We start from the raw sequence: 23407 nt of genomic DNA, 5'->3' as shown, positions 1-23407 counted from the left end.
TTTTGTTCAGTGGAATGCATGTCTAAGCTCTCGTCCCAGTAATTAGCTGTTGTGACTGTGACTCTATACGACACCATAGGCCATACAGAGTTAAATATGGTGTGAAGTGGTGCGGAGAGGGAGAGAGGTAAGATAGTGTCGAAGACAAGCAGGCAGAGAGAGTGGCATGAGAGCAATGAGAGAGAGAGAGAGAGAGAGAGAGAGAGAGAGAGAGAGAGAGAGAGACACAGGGACAGAGGTGAGACAGTGATGAAAAGTAGTGGAGGAAGTGAAGCAGAGAGACAGACAGCTGGAAATCGAGCAGCTGAAGAGGGTAGTTAAATTCAACAGCTGAAAATGTGTTCTGAGGGCCTGCTGAACTGTGTTGGTAAATGCGTCCATCCATGCTGTACATGTGCGTATACTGTAATGTCACAAAGCTATCTACTTGAGCAGCATTAGGTCACAGTGAGGACTCATTTAGTGATTCCATTAAATGCACCATGTGAGGCACCTACTTCTGGAGAGTAGGCTCGATTACCTTTCTCAGGCACGACACAGCCCTTATTGGTTGAGCTTATAATAACAGAGTGCGGATGGAACACGTGAATATAAAAAGACATGGGAGCAGACGTCAAGTAGAAACAAATATTAATTAAATGCTGTGATTTTTGCTGATATATAAGACCTGCTGAGTGCAAAGCACATAAGGAGCCAAAAAAAGACGCTCAAGTTAATGTGATATTCATCACGAGTTAGAACAGAAGGTGTCTTTAACAAAGCTGACATTTCATCAAACCTTCCTCAGGGTGTGCGCTTTATGTCTCTTCATGTGCTTCCTCTCTGCGAGAGTTTTTATAGTTCTACTTTTAATGTTTCTAAGTGGGAAGCACTGCCACCCAATACCGTCTCATCATGTTCTCATCATTTTTTCTGATGAGGGTAGCCAGCGAGGTAACATTCCTTATAATTTAAAATGCAAAAATATCTCCCCATTGCTGCATTTTAATTCATCACACCCACTCTGCACACACTGTGTTTGTTTGCTGCTGTCTTTTGGTGTGAGTTTGGAGAGTTGGAAAGAGTTTGCGTGACTATTCAGTATGTATGTGTGTGTGTGTTATAGTATATGTCCATGTCCAGTGTGTGCTTAGACCCCGAAAAGGTGATAATTGTTGGTGTACGGTTGATATCAGTTGAAGCTTCATTCTGAAGTTAAAGCCTCCTCCAATTTTCCAAATAGGCATGATTTTTACATGAATCATTTCACACTTGTTCCAGAGTCCAACCGAAAGTAAACACAAAAAGTAGCCCGCCGCAATAGCCATTATGACTAACTGCATAGGGATCTATATCTGGATCAACATGCCGGCTGACCTAATTACCCTGTCATATTCCTCCATGCACACTGCCTCATACACGTCATATTAGTGTGAGTCCTTGTTTCCCCTGAAACTTTACAATCAAGTTGGCAAGTGTACAGTTAACATGACCAATAGAGTCACAGTGGACACATTTATGGGAAATACGCAGGGTCGAAAAATGCCAGAAAGTTCCTTTAAATCAAACGACACCTGCAAGCTAGTTCACACAGCCAACTCAAGACCGCCATCACACTCACATGGCATACTGCAGCATCAAACTAACTATAAAGCAAGGAACCTCTGTCTGTCTGTGTGTCCTTTGCATATCTCGAGAACCGCTCATCCGATCGACTTCACACTTGGCGGGTGTATTGCTGGGGATCCCATGTAGTGCTTTATGTAATTGGGAGCAATTTGGACCCATGACACCTTCAATATTAATAAACTTTGAATAAATAAGTGAATAACGCTGTATGCAGCGGTGGGGACATTTCACCGATGTTTCTGACTGCGAATACCCGCAACCTGGATGTGTTGTTTTTTTCCGTGAACCAGAGTGTATTTCACCAGTGTTTCTGACTGTGAGTCGCTGTGACTTGGGTCTGTGACACAACTATGTCATAGCAGGTGTATTACTGAGGACCCAGGGAAGCGCAGTAGGTGTGAAGTTGTTTGTACGAGCGGTTCAAACACTTTTATCATGTAGTATGTAAGCCGTCAGTACTCTGCTCACTCTTTTTCTGCCATTGCTGCCACCTTAAAGCCATGCTGTCATTTGCTGCTGTTCATTCAGCATTTCAGAAGCCCCACCTCCACCCTAGCATCCACCTGTAGGCTAGGTAGGAAATGATTATTGTCACTCCCCACTCCCTGCTGTCAGGGCCTAGATGCCAAACATCACCTCTGTACATAGTCTATATTATCACAATTACAATAATCTATTTTTCATGTGAAACCAAGTAGTTTTAGTTTTTCTTTATTACCTTAACCATAGAAGTGGCATATCAGAGAGCACTGTTACAGATCGTTATTGTAGCGGCACTGACGAACAACCTATTTTGTTGTTGAGGATTGAGGCATGAGGGCTCTCTGTTTCTGTTTAGTGATTTGTGTATGTGTAGCATCATATAGGCATCTCCTTGTGGGTGGTGAATGTGCAAATTTCTGCACGTTCCAACAGAGAATTTGCATCCTTTTGTTTCGCCGGCATGTGTGTATAGATGTATGGGATGAAGCTTGTGTTGTTGTGTCATGTACTGTATGTGTGTTGTGGGAAAGACTTTGCATCCAGCACTCTTTCTTCTGTGCACACTTGAACACGTCTACATACATACTGAGTAACATCATCACCAACTCCCCGCACAGATCCCCTTTTCCTTCTCCCCTCTATGACCTAGTAAAACATCCCATAATCTCCCCTTGTTATTGCTATGCCGGTGGTGTCGTCACTTCCAAGGGCTCTTCCCCATCTTCCCGACCTCCTGGGCAACCCTCAGGGTGACCTGGAGTTGAACCCGCAACCCTTTTCCCATTAGGATCAATACTGAGATCTGAGCGGCCCCGCCAATGCGCCTAAATCCTACTGTGCCACCTCTGGCATACTGATGCGTGTGTGCAGTGAGGTTAGGGGAGGAGGTGGGGGGAGAAAGAAAGGGAGTGAGAGAGACAGAGAAAGCTTTTGTAGCATAGAAGAGGTAGATTCTTCTGGCAGTATACCTGGGTGGGAGGGATGGCAGATTAGTGGGTGTGCATACAGCATATCTATGCATATATGTCTGCATATATGCGTATTTTTTTTTTTTTTTTTTTACATTTGTTTGGTGAGGTGATTTTTATGTCAGAGTTTAAAACTCATGTAGGATTTTCTTTTATGTTTTTGGTACTATTTTTTTTCATATTCCCCTTGGTAAGATCTGGGACAGACAGACTATTCATTTGTGTGTGTTGCGGCGTGTTATGCCGAGCACACACTACACGAGAATCAAGCCGATTTTGGGCCCGATTCCCCCTTCCCGACAATCGTCAGCAAAGCCCTGATTTTTTGATGGTTCTAAAGATTATCTTTCCAGATATTCCTCTAGTGTGAGGTATGTTAACAGTGTTTTTTACATCCCCGGTTGGCTCAGAAGTCCATCCTGGCCGCACCGATCTCAAATCGCAAATATTAAACATGTTCAATATTAATGATCGGATATCCTTTAGTGTGTGGGGAACCCAGAGGACATCCAATGACACAGTCACGTGGAAAAGATTGATAGCCAATTGTGAACCAAGCTGACTGAAGTGGAAGGACAACCACTGCCGTCTCATTGCGGCCGCGGCTAATGCATGAGGTAATGCAAAATGTGAAGCATAAAGTAGTATTAAGATGGGTCTCAGAAGTGGAGGACCAACTTGTTGATTTGTAGGAAGAACGCAAGTGTTTCAACATATTTCCATGAGTTAATCCAGCCATCCTTTGGAAATTTTCAGTACAAAGTTGTGCAAAAACGAATCACTAATTCTCTCTGCACGCCGTCTGCCATGTTTGTTTACACTAAAGTCAAGTTTGATCGCGAGAGATTTTGTGAGATTTCCATTTTTTTTTTAGTCAGGACTTTTGTTGTTCATGAATGGAATCTGTTAGTGTGTGGTGTCCTGTTTTGGTCAAATCGTTGCTCATCACACACTACAGGAACACAACTGTTAAATTTAACATAACATGTCATTATGTGTGGGGTCTCTCACATTTTGAAAATCTGTCAAGATTTGAAAAATCTTTTAGTGTGGGCCGGCCTTAAGTTACATGTTACAGTGTGTGATTTCAACCTTAATGACCACTTTCAAGCTGAAATAAATGTGTTGTACTTTGGGTGACTCATGGCTGTGAGTTATGTTTAAAGTTAAGGTTGTAATGCAGTCAATAAATTATTATACTTAAAGGTGGTAAATTCAATATCCAGAGCATGAATATAACAGCAAATAAGTCTACCTGAGCAGAGAATGAATTAATTCACCCACTCTGTGTGTTGTAATCCGACTTTCTCCTCACTTTGTTGACATCGCCGGGCTGGCCGCGCGTGTTTTTAGTGCCGGTTTGTGCATGTGAGCGTGCCTCACAAGCTAGCTCACGGCCACCGCTCTGCACTGCTCTCATACGCAGTAGTGAAGCGTCCACCCTCCAGTCCCCCCTCAGTTAAACACTGTTATCTCTGTCAGCACTTTTGCCGTTGTTTGCAGTTACACCATTAGCAGCGAGCCGGTCGCTGTGTCGAGAGCGGTTGAGAGGCTATTGAAATGCCCCAATCTCGTATTTAGCACCTTTAAAAGAACAGTCCAGTGACCTTTTCAGCTGACTCTACAAACGTCCAACAGTACCAAGAGTTGAACAAAGATCAAACAAAGAAGACTAAGAAAAAAAGTCTGAAAATCACTGGTAATATATGAGGGATGGTAATTTAGAAAAAAAGGCCGTGTGTGTGTTGGCGGCGGGGAGTGTGGGTTTGTCGGTGGTAAATAAATGCTATAAGGCTACAACTCCTCCGCTCAAGCGAGCCATAGACCAGAGCCATCTTCTTGTATCTGTAACTCCGGCTCCGCCTCTTAAGGTGGGCTCTTAACGTGGACCAGCTTTTCTCCTTAAAGAGAGGCGCTCCTCTGGGTTTTTTCAGCTTTTTAATTAATTATTCATATTTATTTTAACCGTTTTAACCGATAACGTTAATCGGTTAAATTGCTTAATGTCGGTTAACGGTTAAACGGTTAATTATTAACATCCCTATAATATATCTATATCTATGCTTCACACTCCACTTTGAGACACCGTTCAGTTAGGACAAACACCTCAAGGTTCATTTTTGCAAAAAATACGCATTTTAGCAGCTCTACTCGTGATGTTTTGTAACAAATCTGAGTAAGCACCAGCAGCTTCACATACACAACGTTTGATTAACATGAACACATATTAAAGAACCCTTCAAAATTCATGTATGGCTAAATGCTAATACAGGAATAAACTGCTGAGGAGGACAGAGTTACGGACTGAGATTGAGGTTGCATGATTGAATAGTGTATGGACCATGTGACCATAAAAATGACTTCCATGCCTGCCTGAACTACTGCGAGGCTCCATTTGTGTTTTTTGTCCATTTCTTGGAAGTCACAGTAAAGCTGTTTCACATGAGGCTGTTGGCTTTAGTAAACAGGTTCAAACACAGTTTATGGGAAGCTTTATTAGACGGTTAAATGCAGTAAAAAACAGGGTGATTGGTGGAAACCGCAAAGAACTGCTGATTACTCCTGTTTAAAAGTCAAAGGACAACCATCATTCCTCACTTCATCATAGTGGCCTCCATCCATTCATTCATTCATTCTTGTTTGTTTACTTCTATATTTCTAATTCTTCGTTTCCTTGTCCTGTTCAACAACAAAGTTTATGTTTGTTTTTTGCAATTGCAAAACCATATTTCTCTTTTCATACCTACTTCCATCGGGCCAGTTTCCATAGTGTAACATCAGTCTGTTGTCTGGATCTTTTTCACATCTAGTACTGTGCAAAGGTTTCATAAAGGGACTGACTGTATTTTAAAGCCACATAAGTATCAAAACACAACCATTTTTGAGCAGACTATTTTTTCAGCGTTTAAGACACCTCATATTTCACACAAACATACTGTATTGCTCTTATTTTACCTCACTATTCATCCCTCATCTCTCTTCTGTTTGTATCTCTGCAGTTGAGTCCAGGCATCATGAACACAGTACTGAAGGGCACCTTCAACGTGACGCTGAACAACCCTCTGGGTCCCTGCTGTTCACCCCGTGTGGCCCCTGGCCCTTTGACGGCCCACAACACCATTAACACTGTCGCGTCCAACACCTTCATCGCCACCAGCACCTCTTAGAGCTCTCTGTGGGTCAAAGATGAGAGGGGAAAGGTGAGTGGGGTAAAAGGTCAATCTTAAGGTCATCACATTTCAATTCATATTCTGTGGAAAGCTGATTTTTCATGAATATTTATGGTTCTATCCATTTCTGCTGAATGTATAATAGATGAGTGAGCTTATTTTCAAATATTGAATTGTAACTTTACTAAGCTTATTAATTAAATGAACAGAAGTGTAGCAAGATCTAGATATTGCAAAAGTAATATGTATTGCTATTCAAAATAAAGCTGTTTTTAGATGCAGTGATGACAATCATCATCTGAAGCACCTTATAGCTTGGTCTCTGTTTGATATTTCTACTCCCTGCCACTGTTGAAAGCTCAGCAGTCTGTGCAAGTTCTGTTTGTTTTGCTGTGTGTGTGCCCAAAATGTGTTATCAAATAACAACACACAGTAGATCCCTAGAACTGTAATAGTCTTCTGTATTTCAAGTGTTAGAAATTGCCCTTGCAGTTAATTTCACAGTTAATTTACAGCTTAGAGCAGCTAATTGCTTGTGACTTTTATAAACCTAAAATTTATTGGAGGCAAACTGCTGACTGATTAACTTCTTTTCTTTTTTTTTATTGTTTCAGGCAGCAGTTTTGGAGGAAGATGACTGCTCTTTATTCAATGTCGCAAACTGAAATACCTACAATGGACCCTGCATCTCCAGCTGATGGTTCACTCATTCTTTAATCGCAGTAATGACAACCTTCACACACTGACTCAGCTGTTTTTGTCGATCAGTTCCCTCTGCATAAACCACTTTGTTAATCAATAACAATTAAAAAGCTATTAGTATGAATATTGCCTGAGGTCTTTCGAAAGCATGTTACTCCTGACGTTTCGTCCATAGGGCGCTTTGTTTTCTTAAAGCAGCAATCAAGAGATCCAATCTGACACTGAAGCTATAGAGATTTTACTCTGCTGCTCGTATTGGCTAGTCTCAGGAAAGCTAGGTTTGTGGTAGCACGGGATCACATGCCTTAAGCTTGATTTGGACTCGCACAGTCTGCGTCTTAACTTCCGGATGCCAGGATTGTCAGAAATCATGTTTTATTAAATGACAAAAAATTAGACAATTAGAAAAAGAAATGCTATTAGAATTAGAAAAAGTTTCGTTGCTATACATTATTGCTCAGCATGCATAAATCATGAAGCCATTCATTATGTATGTTTGTGCTGACTACCAGAGGAAACAGGTGTGAAAGTCATATAGAAGACTCATAACTTATGTTCCAGTTTTGTTGTACACTAATAGGCTTTGCTCATTAATCAAATAAGCCTCACCTTTAGTTTCACACACATACACAACATGATGCACAACATGCAGGAACACATAAAACAAACGAAGCAACTACACGTGAAAGTACATTCGAGAGCCAGAGGCATTATTTGCCGCTTTAGGCATGGTTTTAACTGAGCATGCAGAGGAGAGATCTGATGTGTGACCACAGCATGAAATATTAAGTGTACTACGCTCTGACGCACCTGTTAGGGGAGAGAGGCTTGAGAGTCAAGAAGACGACTGTGAGAAAAAACTATGCTTGAACAGTTCGACATTTTGGGAAACACACTTATTCGCTTTCTTGCCGATAGTTAGAAGAGAAGATCTATACAACATATCTCATATGGCCTTTAAATATGAAGCTGCACTTTGTAGTTTTTATACTTAAAGGAACAGTGTGTAACATTCAGGGGCATCTATTGGCAGAAATGGAATATCATATTAATAAGTATGTTTTCTTTCGTGTATAATCACCTGAAAATAAGAGTTGTGTTTTTCTTAGCTTAGAATGAGGCGTTTATATCTACATAGGGAGCGGGTCCTCTCTTCACAGAACCGGCCGCCGTGTTTCTACAGTAGCCCAGAACGGATAAACCACTGTGTTATCTTTTCCAGCTTGCGGCGGAGTCCATAACGTTACTTGCTCTGAAGTTAACCCCCGTCACTCCACTAAGCCGCCGGGAAACAAGACACAGGAAACCTCTGTTTGTCTTGCGGAGCTGCAGCATTTATTTCTGCACAAACTGCAACTTCCACTGTACATTTACTTGATATTCTCAAAGCTAAACTAACTCTGTCTTCTGCTGCGCCAGCTCACTTGTTCGCTCACACCAACTCACACATTCACTGCCGCTCTCTCTCTCTTGCTTCACCATGTACACACACACTCTACCAGTTGGCTCTGCTATTCTCTAAATGACCTAGGCTACTCTTACAACAACTAGCTCTGGAGAGGACCAATCGCGTTTTCGTGTCGGCCACCGTAGTTCTTCTACACGCTTGGCACACGGGAGAGGCTTCAGTTGGTTGCAATCTCCTCACCTCACCGCTAGATACCGCCAGATCCTACACACTGCACCTTTAAGTTTTTGCACAAATGAAACAAACAAGATATAACGTGTTAATTAGCGAGCTTTAGAGGTGCTGGTTGGTGGATTCTGTTCTCTTCAAACAGAGCCAGGCTAACTTTTTCCCCCTGCTTCTAGTCTTTATGCTAAGCTGAGCTAACTTGCTGCCTGTAGCTTCATATTTAAGTACCTCACAGTGTGGTATCAATCCTCTCATCTAACTCTCAGCAATGTCAAAGTATTACTTTGAAAGTATTACTTTGACATTAAGAAACACTTGCCTTATTGTAAAGTACATGTCTTTTTGATTATCCTATACTATTCCACTCTCCCTGACCTTGTACATCTGGTATCAGAGAGGCAGAGATGGCTGGCTGTGACGAGGTGATGCGGGCGGTTCAAAGTGTCAGATAAACCACTTTTACTGGCTGTTACCACTGGAGAGTGGAGATTTATGCTCCTCATCTCTGCTGATCACTCACCGTAAATCAGCTATTCATGGCTGTATGTGATCGTGGCCCTTGTAGACAAAGAAAGAAAGCATCAAGAAGTGTTGTAAGCATCAACAGAGGATGCACAGATGACACTATGCAGGTAGATTTTCGTTGTTGTTGGTCATATCTGATTTGAAATAACCTTTCCAATTCAATGATTTAACCCTCCCGACCCCCCTCCTTACTTCCTGTGTTGGATCTCTCCTCGTCCTGCTGTGTTCAAAATGTCCCTGTGAGCGTCCAGAGTAAAGGTTCGATGGAGCACCATGTCTCTGATTGTTCCTGTGGGCCTTTTAGCCTAATGAGGTGTTTACCCCCTATCATTATTCAGCTGGGAGCGGAGCGGAGAGGGAGACGAGGGGAGGAGGGGGTAGAGAGAGGAGAGTAGGATGTAGAGCAAAATGGAGACAGAAGAAAGCAAAGAAAAATAAGTGGGTGAAGGAAAAAAACAAGTGGAAGATGGAGGAAAAACGAGAGATTGTATATGGGCAGAGGAAAGATCTGAGAGTTGAAAGAGAATGAGAGGCAGAGGAGGAAAGAAAGGCGGATAGGAAGGCGAAAGAGCCTGGTGTTATTTATGCCTCCCTCGGCACTCGTCTTTACCTTTTTTTCCCCACGAGCTGTTTTACATCAGCGATCTAATTAAATCAAATAAATCACAGCAAGCACACACACACACGAGTACGCACACACAGCCACAACAGCCCCTCCTGATTCTGGGATTGTGAACATCTCCTCCCCTTCCCCTCTCCACCCGAGATTGAATAAATCTCGATTATGGTGCATTACACGGCACATCATTCATGTTGTTTATAGGTCTAAAATATGCAAACAGACCAGGGGCATAAAAGTGATCGATGCTCGAATGGGCCCTCTTTTCTGTTCTGTTCTCATCTCTCACGCGGCACCAAGCGGCGTCACTTACAGATGTCTTTTGTGGGATGAAGACATATTGTATTGTGTCCTTACTTTGTCCCCTCATGATGGCTATTTTCATTGTCTTTGTGCCCAGGCATCCACAAGGCATTTTATTACCTCATTCGCTAAAGCACTCTATTTCTGCCGTTGAGCCATTATTAAATCTAATTAGCTCTGCCAAACCTTGAAGCTGTCCCTGAGAGATCTCTTGATAATTGTAAAACGGGTAAGTTGATCATTGTTTTTATCGGTTACAGTGGGACTCTTAATACATGAAACAACTAGCAGCTGCTAAAGCTGCAGTTTCTTTCCAGGAAATAACTGCTTCTGGGAGATAATTGTTTGGGTATATGTTGTCCAAATATGTTGTTAGCAAATGTATAATTTTTTGGCCAAACCAAGCATGAAATTAATGTTCATATTCCATGACAACTATTGTTTTTTTTTTAAAGGGATTTCAACATTACAACTGTTAAAAAAGACAGAACTACACAGATTACTGAATAAATCCATGATGGTGATGGGTTTATTTGATTTTTTTGGGATTCAGTATCTTCTGTATTTCCTCGTGATGATTTTATTCCCTGCAAAGAGATTTCAGTGGATGGTTCATACTACAGTAGTTGGCATTTATTTCAGATGATCCAATGCTTTTTAACTGGTTTCCCATGACAGCAATTAAATGCTACAACAAAGACAGTTGGTGAGTTTGAAGATGTAACTGTAGTTTTTGTTGTGAATAGGGCCGGGCGATATATATTGCCAAAACAATATTAAATTGTCTACCGAATGTATTTTTCTGTTTCGTTTCTATTGCGATATAGTCCAGGCCTGTATTAATTTCTTTATGTTCTGTTATGTTCATTTTGCACTCAAATTCTTACAATGAGAAAATACTTTTCATTTATCAAGTATTTCATTCACACATGTCGTCACCATGTGTTTTTTCATATTCTATTTATGTATTGAATTACCAGAAAACATGCAACATCGTGATATATATTGTTATAGAGATATGAAATGACCTATATTGTGATAGAAGATTATAGCCGTATCGCCCAACCCTAGTTGTGACGATATAAAATCTGTATTTCAACTTGTTTTGGGGATTTTTAACTGTAAACATAGGCCTTGTTTATCTTATATATATATTTATTTATTTAACCTCGAAAGATCACTGAGGAGGTATCCTCATTTACTATCGTGTCGAGATGTAAAACAATGCTTGCAAACAAAATAGCTAACAATAAAAACAACAATGTATGATAGCTAAAAGTTAAAATACAGGATATTAAACATGCTATAGATAGTAGAAATGAGATGCAGTGATGCAGATAAATGCTGTGAAGTGTAAAGTTATAATCAAAATATATAGACCAGATCAATTTACTGTTAAAAGCATTTACAATCAATTAAAACAAGATCTGAAATAAGGCCTTTCAACAGCCGCAGTAGCAGCGGGGAGTCCAAGTTTAAGGCCTTTTGCAGATTATTTATAAGGAGCACTGTGGGAGAAGGACATTTTTCCTTGTTCAGTTCTGATTAATGGCATATAGAGCAACAACCTATTCCGTGAGCAAGTACCAAGATGATGTGAGTTCAGAGGTAAAAGGGGTGAAATATTGTTTTGTATTAAAGCTTTATTGATGAATAAAAAACAATGCTGGTCCCGCTTCAGCCGAACATGGCTGGCCATTAAAATCTACAGTACATCAAAATGGTCTTTATAGATCTTCTAGTATGTATGGTTTCTGATGTTAATCTCACATTTAATGTTGTTTTTACTCTAGAGTTTTGTCCCAGTAAATTGTATCCTAGCTTCAAAACCAAAAATATTATGACGTATAACTGGGAAGATGACATTTTGTCCATATCGTTCCACATTTCTACTGATTTCAGCAGACGTTTAAAGATGCCTTACATGCACAAGTTGGTCTAATGTGCACAAACCACTAGGAAGATTGAGATGGACGCAGTATATTTAGTAGTATTTTGGTGCTTCTGTGAGTGTTTGGAACGTACTGAGCATGTAGATGGACGGTATGCTGCAGGAGTAGTTTGGCAAGTTTCTATTGATGTATTGGTGTACATGAAAGTAGAGAAAGTCATTGGTGAAACTCACCAGAGGTCAAACTAGTGTCATCAATCCTCTGCTGACCTTTTAAACTCCTTTTGTCAATACATGTAAATGTAAAGTGCTTTATTTAGCTACAATCATCTTGAGATGACAGCTTCACGCTCGCAAACACAGCTTGGTGAAAGGCAGATTAGCCGGTGTCTTTAATTAAAGGAGATGTACAGTAGTGCAGTAGAATCAATGTGGAGGTTAACAAGCGCTGACAAGGGCAGAAGAGACAGCGAGGCTTCATTTAGACACAGTGAGAAGAACGAGACAGGGTTACAATCAGCAGCAGTCACTGCTGAGCTCCTCCCTGCATCTATCCACCTTTAGGCCTGGAGCTGCTGTGGATAATTCCCTCTATAATGTAGTGCACAAGGGAATTATGGGTATTTCATATTTTGGTTATCAGGCAGCTGCTTGAGGCTTCTGCAAAAATTAGATTTACCAAACAATAACTCTGATTCTTGAGAGTAGAGGTTTTAATATACATGCAGTTTTGTTGTATATTACATGGAAAATAATTGATTTTGGTATAGGCCTTTTGTTGCCTCTTGTGTTTCCTGTCATTCTGTACCATCACATACGGTATACAGTATAAGAAGAAAATGTTATACGTTCTCAAACACAAACATCTCTGAATCATTTCATCATTTTCTCTTTTTCTTCCACACAAACTCTCTCTCCCCCCCCCCCTCTCTCCTCACTCCCCCATCGCTGCAAGTTACTGATAAATTATTAAACTGTCTGAGACAAACTGTGTCTCTCATTTGGAAGCTTTAACTCGTATACAGTAGGCCTACATTTTATTCGCTGACCACAGAATTGAAGGGTATTGATTTCAAAAGACTACAGTAGAGACACATTCATCATTGACATTCAATAGTCTCCCTCTTGTGTGTGCTTTTTCCTCTATTTCATCCAAAAGAAGCCAAGTATGACTGTTATACTCACACAGTTGGACATGTTTCAGTAGAGCTGCTCAACTAGAACAACTAACATCTTCTGACCCCAGATGGCCACTGTGCAGCTTCACTGGATTGCTTGGGGACTGTGCTTGGGGACTGTGCTTGACACAGCGGTCGCTCAGGGAGGAGAGATGGTCAATTCATCCATTTTACCTGCACTTGTACAACTCGTCCTGGAAATCAAACCAGTGAATATTAGACAGCTGACTTTATAATAAAGCCTGAAATAAAAGCCTTTTTTTCCCCAGGTTAAGTGACCTTTCTGTCCATTTCTTTAATCTTCAATTTGAGACAATTCAGGTGGATTTCTAATGCATGCCTCTTTTTTTTGCAACTTCAAGGTGTGAGCTATTTCTTTTTGCAATATGTCAAACAGATGTGTCAAATGAGCTTACCTTGATGTGACACCACAATAATAAGCCATGTCTCCACTGAGGGAATTGTGTTTAATTATTATCAAAACAGTATCACACTGTGTTGTAACTCTTGACGCACTGATCCATTGTGGCACATTTGAGAGAGAGAGTAAGTGATACAGTATTTATTATGAGATATTCAACTCTATATCTCAAGATTAATATTTTTCTGTAAATTATCAGAATGTCTTGACATTTGATGCTTGGTCGAAGAAAGCTCTTACAAATATTCAACAAAAGACATTTGCCGTTTGGAAGTTCAGGACAAAGGACGAAAATAGCTTATCACAGTTATTAAACTGGGAAATCTGAATACTTTTGATGAATTTAAAACATTACTGAAAGATTTATTTGGCATTTGTTTTATGTTGTGGTGTCTGAAACTTTTAATGTATGTTTAAATGCTGCTGTCTTGGCAAAGGAGATTCTTAATCTCAATGAGTACTACGTGGTTAAATAAAGGTTAAATAAAATACATTTGAATAAAACAATTTTCTTCCCCAGTTTACATCAAAGCTTCCTCAAATGAGAGAAACAGCGCCTCTCTGGGTTGTAACGGCTGCTCCATATTAGCCAATGTGTGTGGTCAAATACGGTACTGCAGCTTCACTGACCTCAACCCAGGATGCAACAGGTGAAGTTGACATCTTGATTAAAACCACCTGGCTGAAGTGTCACACAGCTTCCAAATTTAGAATAAACTCTGGAAAAGAAACACTGACTCGAGTTATTTTTAAGCCAGTTATACTCTGGTTTTACAACAAGACAAGAAAAAGTTATTTTAATGAAACAACCGAGTGGACTTTGACCATTTCATCTTCAAATGGACCACGAGGAAAAGGAGAAGTTGACGTCAAATAACGTGAGTCAGAGCCACCCTCTGTACTGTATGTCTGTCTATCATTGTTCACTGGTTTCTTTGCTAATGCTTAACTAAATGTCTCTGTGTGGCTATTCTTCAGTATTGTGCATGCTGTTGTGTTGTTGCTGCTGTCTACACAGACTTTCTGAATTTCTCCTATTTTGCATTTATTTTATTGGTTGTACAATTGTAAACAGTCACCTGTTGACTGTGCTTTCTGAATGACCTTGTGCAGGTCTGCTTGTTGCTTGTTGTGAGAATGAATTCATTCTCGCTTTTTAAGCTGTGCTCAACACAACACACAGCCTTACAGCCTTTCCTATAGGCACACAGATAAGAGTGTGTAAGTCATGTGTTTGATGCATGGATTGAACAATTTTTTACATCTGTAAATGTGAGAATGTATTGAAAGGATAGGATAGCCACTTGAGATGTAGCATCTAATTTTCGAGGGGGGGTCCTATAGACACAAATACAGACAAAACAACATTACATAACAAACATACACTGCAAATACACAGATACAGACAGCTTGCTCACCATCTCCCACCCAGACCCCCATCAGCCCTCAGCTGTTATACAAGAAACATTTGATAAAATGACCATATTTAAATCAATTACATCAGCATAAAGAACAATTGCAACACTTTGTCTTCAGTTTCATAAGTACACACAAATTAAAAACAGGTTGTTTTAAGATGAGAAAATAAATAGAGATGTCCTGAAGCAATGGAAAGAGGTAATAGATCTCAGAAAAAGAGGAAGATTATTCCTTGTGAGACTTAATTCATTCTTGCTTTTTAAGCTGTGCCCAACACAATACAGCCTTACATACAGCCTCTCCTAGGCACACAGATCAGAGTGTGTAAGTCATGTGTTTGATGCATGCATTGAACCACTTTTTAGATCTGTAAATGTGTTTAGCGTTTTATCATTTAGCATTCAGTAGGGATACATACCTGTTGTAGACACACACACACAGAGTAGCCATGTAGTACTGTATATTTTGTATGCTCAGAAAAGAAACATGTGTCATGCATGTGTGATATGTAAGGTTCCTTTTTGGTGTGAGACTATATTAATGTAATCCAATACAACAACTCAGCCATACATTCTAGCATTACAAAGATAATAATGTCCAGTTTTGATTGATAATGTCAGAGAGGTATTAATTTAACTGTATGACTATTATTGAGGTTGTAGTTTGCAGTGGCGTTGAACTGGATTGCATTATATAGAGTGCTGCAGCCAGGATGATGTATTTTTGTAGGCCAACCAGGAAGTCCGCATCGCCCTGAGTTCCCTCCCTCGACAAAAAGCCAATGGGATTTTTTCCTTTGGATTATTGCAGAAAATAGGCTCTGTGGAAGAATAATAGAAATACATTAGTGTAAATGAATTGAACATTATGTGGTTTGCCATGTTAAATAACAGGGAAATAGCATTAGAAATCAGAATTTGTTAGTTGGTAAAATGACACTTTGTCCTACATACTTTATTTCTCTGGATGACCTGTCTGACCTGGCTTCTGAACCTCTGCAGTTAATTTGAGTTCATTTAACTGGCCCCTCTAAAAGAACAGCTGGTCCCACAAACACTATGCATTTTATTTAAAACCTACAGTGTTTGTGCCGCTTTTCGTGACTATTCATATTCATGAAGGCTTGTGCTTGTTTCCTATGCTGTGCATACAGTATATAAGAGAGAAAATGAGAGAGAATGGCTGCCTCTGTTTTTGCATGTCGGAAGACACAGTGAGAATGTGTTCTCGTGTTTCCAACCGCACACACACACACACACACCAGGCTCGTTCCATGTGTGTGTGGGAGCGTTGGAGCATGTGGATGTTATTGTGACATATTGAATCTATCCCTAAGCTCTGTTCGCTCCAGTGCAGCGGGGGCCTCGGGGCCACTCATCTATCTTCCTGGTCTTTGCTGTTGGGCACGGCTACGGTGATCCTGATTGGCAGCCATTACCGAACCCCGGTGGGAGGACACGCCTCATTGGTTCAGAGCAGATTTGAGGGCGGGTAGAAATGAAGGATAAAGAAGTGTGCGTGGATTTTATTGATGATACTAAGGTGTACTCCGGCTACTGTGTCACTTTGGTATGATTCATGGACGTACGAAGAGGGATGTTTGAAGAAATGACGCATGCACACCTGTTCTTACACACACACAGTCACAGTCTGCATTCAGATATTGAGTCAACTGTGTGTGCAGTTTTAGGTTATTTGCTCACATGTGTTTGCTTTCCTGTATGTGCCTGTGCATCTGTGGACTGTGTGACTATATGTATCAGCCCACATATGTGTGTGTGTGTGTGTGTGTGGTCTGGGTGTGCCAGTCTTCATGCCTTTTTAAGCAGCAAGGCACTTTAAATGGAAATGTACTTGACATTTAGAAGGAGATGTAATCAGCGCCCATTAGAAAGCAGCTGATTTCCTCTTCAGAGCTCCCTCACCGCCCTCCCTCTCCCACCGCCTCCCCTGTGCCTCTCTCTCTTTTTTTCCATCTTACCACACTATATCATTTCTTTTTCACACTTTTGATTTATTTCTATTTCTTCCACATTCTGTTGCCTGGCTTTCTCTCTCCCTTTCAATCTAATTTACCTGCACTCTCTTCCTCTCTCCCCTCATTCCTCCTCCTCCTCCTCCGCCGCCTCCCCTGGCTTTCCCCATCAGTGCATTGTAGTTCAAGAATAGATGTCTGATTTTCATTTCCACATTTTGCTGCGTTCATCTCTGTGTCATTATCAGGGCTCATTCTCAAACAGAAAGCAGGAGCGTTGTATCAAATCATGCAAAGTAGTGAATCATTGGAGAGATATTATGTTTGTAGGTGTCAGGTTGAGCTCGCAGCATAACAGCATACAAACAAATCTACATGATTATGAAAACTGCTGCTCTCTCATCATTATGAGCCAGGGCACAGGACATTACTGTCAAATGTAATATTTTAAAAGTTGTTGACGACTACATTACTACCCATCTAGTCCCATATAATATAATAGTCGTTTTCATATTTTGTTGTAGAATATATAATAGAAAAAGCAGTTTACTCAACCTTTTAGTCTACTGTTACCCCAAGTATTCCAGTTCTTTTAAACACCTCTGGCATTACTATTCATCAGTTCATTATATTATTTATTGATTAATCTGGCATTGAAATAATCAATTAATCTGCCAGTTATTTTCTTGATTAATTGTTTGGTCTATATTAATATGTCAGAAAATAGTGAAACATACCCATTACAGTTTCCCAGAGCCACAAATGCAAAAGCTGACACTTTTTCCTTGAAAAACGATAAACAATTATCAGAATTGTTGCAAGTCAAACTTGTAGATAGTGGAGGTTAATAGCTCATGTTTTGTTTTGTTTGAAGTCTAGACATTATGGTGAAACTTTGCTTTTATTATATGTTCTCACATTATACTCTAATTCTTCCTTTTAGGGCTGCAACCATGATTTAGATTAATCTCTAATGTCATAATAATAAAAAATGCTCATCATAATTTCCCAGAACTTAAGGTGACATCTTTAAATTCCTTGTTTTGTTCGTCCAATAGTCCAAAACCCAAAGATATTCAATTTCAAAAGATATAAAACGGGGGAAAGCAGAAAATCCTCACATTTGAGAAGCTGCAACCAGGGAATCCAAATTGTTCTCAGTCTATTTTCTCTCAATCATCAGATCAATTAACCATGTTGGCTCTTGTTTCATCTCTTTCCCAACATGTAAGTGAACCAGTCAAATGTTTCAGGTACTGTTACTATAATAATGTGTGTATTATGTGCTTTTTACTTTGTTGTAACTATCTATATAGTCTGTTGTGTTTCACTCAGTCTGGCCGAATGCGGCGCATCGTGAGCAGTGGTCTGTTTGTTTTCGTCACTCCCCCCTCTCTCCTTTTGTCTGTTTCCTCATCAGGAGACCGTAGTTAAAGAATAGAGGCCTGATTTCATTACAGTCTTCTGTGTTCATCTCAATTTCATTATCAAAGCTTCTTGTCAAACAGATTGTACCAGGGTTGTGTTGCGACAAAGAATAACAAAAACAGTACCCTAATTAGCATGCCCTGATTAGCGTTTGCTTTGAATATCCTGAAAACCTTTTACCTGATTCTCCACAGAAACAACACCAACTTCTGTATCATCAGCTCTGCTGTGCACTCTTCACTGATGCAAACATGCCCTTTGTTTTAGGAAGGGCTGGGAAAAGTCAGGCGTCTCATTTTTTAACACGACCGTGGGTGCATGTGCGTTTTTGAAGTTTTGTGTATGTGGTTTCCCTTTTCAACACGACTTTCATCTGCCATTCAGATAAAAAGCTCTTTTTCGACTCTTTCAAGTTAGATAGGTGACGGATGGAACTCCTCAGTGAGAAACCAAGTTCATTGTAGTTCACGCTCAGAGTCAAAACAACAAACAGTTTTGCTATTTGCTGAGGGAAGCTCAGAAGAGTGTTTGAATAATAGAAATGATGAAAACAGGTGGGAGAACAAATCCCACTTAATTAATGATACACAGCGGAGAGGTGAGCGTGTGTCAGCGTAGTGCGGATGCAGTTAAGAGTGTGGATACATTGTTTGATTTCAGATCTTAGGGTGAGAGAGAGTTTTATGGAAATTAATATGAGTAGGAGTTAGGGGAATCAGCGCGGGCAGGTTCACAAGGGTAAAGGACAATACAAGTGTAAAATATCTGCTAAAGTCGGGTCAGCTGAATCTGTTCGCTGGAGAGGAAAAACAGCTCTATGGCCTCTCTAATAATGAGTGAACTAGTGGATAACCGTGTGCTTTGTAGGTAAGATCTGTGAAGACAAAACAGAGAAAACCTGTATGCTTTTCTGTCCATCTCATTGTGAAATTGTGTCCAAAATGGATTTTACTGTCATTTTCTGAAGCTTGAGGCGGATTGCCAGATAATGATGTTTCTGTGGAAACACAATGCAACATGTTCTTGAATAGAAATATGAAGTTAATCCATTCCTCCGTCGCTCCATGTGAGATTGATGGACAGAGATGAAGGGCTTCAAGGCACCAGACAGATTGAAGGTCAAGTGGATTTCATTATTTCCCATCCAAGCAATGTGGAAGTTGTGATTTTCTCTTTTTTTATATCTGATTATTCAATTTAGCTGTCAGCAATCAGAATTATTCTTTTTCTTCCAGCTGTGCTTGGATTGTACCTGTGAATGTGTTTGTGTGTGCTTGTGCAATCATGTGCGGGGTTGATTTCAGGATTAACAGTAAATAAACACTGCCTTTGTGACCGTAATTATGAAACCAGAAGTACTGACGTGAGCTGCTACATAATTTACATCAGTGTCACAACAATGCACTTTCTAAACCCTGATTTTTGGCAGATGGCGTTTCTGTTTGAAATGTTTTTCATTTCACTCACTCTGTATCCAAAATTGATGTGCCACCACCCAGTGATTTCTGGCTGCTCTTGTGATGGAGATGAGGTGACTGCTGATGGAGTTTTGACTTTCATCTTAGAAAAGGAAATAAATGAGTAAAATTTAATGAAACAATGAAAGTATAACAATTTCCTTGTATATTTTGTGATACTAGATTGTTTTTTTTTGTAGTTATGATCTGTTGGTAGAAATGTTCATGCATGGCAACCTAGTGTCCCATGAAATAACTATCATCTTTGCTTTGTATGTGTGTTTATTAGGAGTTACTGTATATTTCCTGTCTGTCTGTCAGTGGCAACACCCGCATACATTCTGTAGTACAAGGATTCTCAGTTGATAAGGTTGAGAAATGCCAGATGAATATAGTATGAGCATGCTGTATGATCGATCACCATTGGGAGAAAAACTTAATTCAGCACATAATTTCTCAGTGATCCTGTTTACAAGCTCCATTAATAATGAAATGTCTCTAAGTGTATGTTGAATGCAAGAAGGTTAAGGCCCTGTCCACATGTATACAGATATTTAAAAAAAAAGATATTTTCCTCTGCGTTTTGGCGTCTCGTCCACACGCAAACAGAGTTTTGGGTCCAAAAAAACGTGTATTTTTGAAAAGGCCTTGTAAAGTGCAGATTTTTAAAGAGTCCGGCTACTTTGTATCGATGTTGACATGTAAAACGGAGCCTTTGGGAAACAATGATGTCCTCTACTCATTTCACGCATGCCCATTGTTGCTTTGTGTGATTAGCATGTGCCAGAAACGATAACAAAGATGGCGGATTACCGGCTTTTTTTACGCTTTGTTAGCACTGCTCGGACTAATTACTACTTTACATTTGAAAAATGTTACAGTCACAGGAGGCCAAAGTAGGGAACACATTAAACATGTCGAGGCTGAAAGGTGATTTAAGGTGCTTTTGGACGATTGAAGGCGAGGTTTGGAGCACTCAGAAGGGTTATGGACATAAACCTGAATGCAATCTGTAAACATAAGACTGACATATCACCCTTTGAGTTGATATGGTGAACTCGTAAAGAAACTTGCCTAAATTACATCAGCATTATTTGGAGTCATGCTTATGGTCATCCTGAAAAGCCAATATTCAGCTCATTTTAGCTTTGTTTTGGTCTCCTTTGGGAAATATCTGTCTGCTATTTTTTTTTTTTTTTAACACAAAGCCAATCTGCAGTTCAACAGACACCCAAGATGTAACTTAATTAACCTAAACTTCACTCTTCAATCAGCTGAAAATAACAAAGGATAATGATGTCTCAAAACTAAAAATAGAAACAGTTTGTTTCTGATTTGAATGTTTGTTCTCATTATGTAATCAGTTAATCCAGCAGAATAAAAACAGTTGAACAAACTGAGACAGAATCAGGGAAAATGAGGCATCAAAAATAGAAAAGATTTAAAAGAGAAGCAAACAACAGCTGTCAGTTTTGGCATGACTTGCACTAGTACATATCTGCTGAGGCAAACAGAGAAGCAATGTTTTTTGAATAATGACAAATATGGTTTAATTAAAAGACTACTTTGTTTTAGACTTAATGGATGTGAAAATATCAACTTTTATTACAACTGCACTCATCATTTGGCTGACTACCACATTTATTTAGCTAACAAGACAAGGTATTGACTTAGTATTGACAGCTCATATATCATCCTTAAGACTAAGAAAAAAGGGACACGTGTGTTTATGCGTGCGTGAGTGCGTGCACTCTCTCTGAGAATATGGTGCGTCAAAGTGTAATTTGGGCAGGTTGTACAATCTGTACGCACGATGTGCACATGTTTTCAAGGTGCACACACATCAAACTTTCATGTCTTAGCTCCATTAAGCAGCATGTTTCTTTATTGAGATTTTAGGGCTCTAAGCACTAGTGAAGTTGTGTATTTACCAATTTTTGGCACATTCGGCCCTGCTCTGTGGGCAGCTGCCCTGCTGGCAGAGAGAGAGACAGTGGGGAAAAACGGCGTGTAGAGCCGACACATTTTCACATCTAACTCTGTGAATTAAAGCGTTATTTCACCCAAATTGTTGGAACAGTGGAAAGATTAACCAAGACTGTTTTGGTGAGTTTCATTTTGTTTCTGTCGAGTTTGGGCAGCCCCTGCGTGAATATAAATGAAAAGAGCCGAACTGAACATGCTCCCACCAGTCGCCGGTAAAAAACAATTTGATTAATTTTTTTCAACAATAATTTTAATGACTATTCGAAAAAAAAAAAATCATGACCCATCCCCACTTTCAAGCCTACATGGGAGTGAGTGTGATACTCAAAATACAGGTTTTTAGTGGAGAATTCGTTTAAAGTGCTCACCGTTTTTGATACAAAAACACATGAAAGAAATAATGATAAAATACGAACAGTCAGTGGTAAATGCTCATACTTTCATTCACGGTTTAAAGTAGTGGAAGCGTGTTGCACATCAGAGGTTTAGAGCGTGCAATGGTTGTGAACTCAAGCCCCATGTGAGCAACAGCACTTGGAAGTGTTAATTACATTCAGTAAACTATGAACTGCATTAACAATCTACAAAGCAATCAAATATGGTGTGGAGAGACTCTTTCACATGATGGGATAAGCTGTGCTTTGCTGCAAAATAGTAAAAGAAAAGTAAAAAAAGCAGCAAACAGGACAGCGCAGATTTGATCTTGCTGAAGAGCAGCATATGGTCTAAAGTGGACAAGGATACTCTGTTAAAAGCTTTTATTCAGGGAATAGATACGTCTGGTATCTTGCCAAATAACTCTGGTAAAAGCATAATCTATCAAATAGCATCACTGCTGCGTGAGGACATGGACAGAGATGGCGGTGCAGAGATAGGCCTGTTTGTGATGGTGGCGCAGAGAAAGGTCTGTTTCTTATGGTGGTGTCAAAGCATGCAGTGCTCATTGGAAAAACAGTACTGCATCTCTGGGTCAGTTGAGAGATTGATATTTTGGATGAATGTTAGTTCCTGGCCCTGGTGCTTGGCTGCTAAACGATTGCTGGGGGAACAGACTGTAATATCTCTGTGGACAAGGGACATGTTCCATAGACATGATAAATATGTATTCTAATGTCCCCTAATATGAATGGTACAGCACAGTTTTTAAGGCCAGATTTGCTTCTAGTCTGTGACTGAGAATTAAATTACTTGAATGCATTGCATTAGAATAAATAGAGCTCCAGTAAATAACTAGCCTTAGTCATACAAACCTTTGCCTTGAGTTTTGTATAATGTACATTCTGTCAATTTTGGAATATTATCATGTTATTTTCACTGTATTTACAAAGACTTCTAAAAATATTCTAATGGAGTTGTAAAATGTTTCATGCCCCAAAGACTTTGAAGATCTTCTCTACAAATGTTGCAATTAATTTCACAGCGTACTCACTGTTCCACATTAATATAACATACAGCATTTAGTGGATGCTCTTCACCAAAGTGGTTTACATTACATTTAAAGCATGGGTGCCGAAATTGGGAACAAAATTTCCCAAACCTGGCAATAATAGTGCTACTCTACTCACTGAACTATATGGTTTCACCATATACAACCAATATGACATATGAGTATGTATGTTTTCATATCATCCATCTATC

General features: G+C 39.8%; 1 protein-coding gene and 1 long non-coding RNA gene across 3 annotated transcripts in view; both read left to right on the top strand.

Moving 5' to 3' along the window:
* Positions 1-12766, top strand: part of stpg2 (sperm-tail PG-rich repeat containing 2) — a 76137-nt gene extending 63371 nt beyond the window's left edge. Inside the window, exons 13-14 of the mRNA XM_074637825.1 lie at positions 6059-6259; positions 6844-12766. Coding sequence (XP_074493926.1) covers positions 6059-6226 — 168 coding nt within the window. The 3' untranslated portion in view covers positions 6227-6259; positions 6844-12766. The remainder of the gene's footprint in view (positions 1-6058; positions 6260-6843) is intronic.
* Positions 12767-14197: 1431 nt separating this feature from the next.
* The window catches only part of LOC141769105 (uncharacterized), a 153949-nt gene continuing 144739 nt past the window's right edge, over positions 14198-23407 (top strand). For both annotated transcript variants that reach the window (XR_012594263.1, XR_012594264.1), the window contains exon 1: positions 14198-14382. This is a non-coding gene — a long non-coding RNA (uncharacterized LOC141769105). The remainder of the gene's footprint in view (positions 14383-23407) is intronic.

The sequence above is a fragment of the Sebastes fasciatus genome, chromosome 6, assembly GCF_043250625.1.
Source record: "Sebastes fasciatus isolate fSebFas1 chromosome 6, fSebFas1.pri, whole genome shotgun sequence".
Classification (NCBI taxonomy): Eukaryota; Metazoa; Chordata; class Actinopteri; order Perciformes; family Sebastidae; genus Sebastes; species Sebastes fasciatus.
Note: the sequence above shows the minus strand (reverse complement) of the source record. Positions and strands in the feature narration are given on the sequence as shown.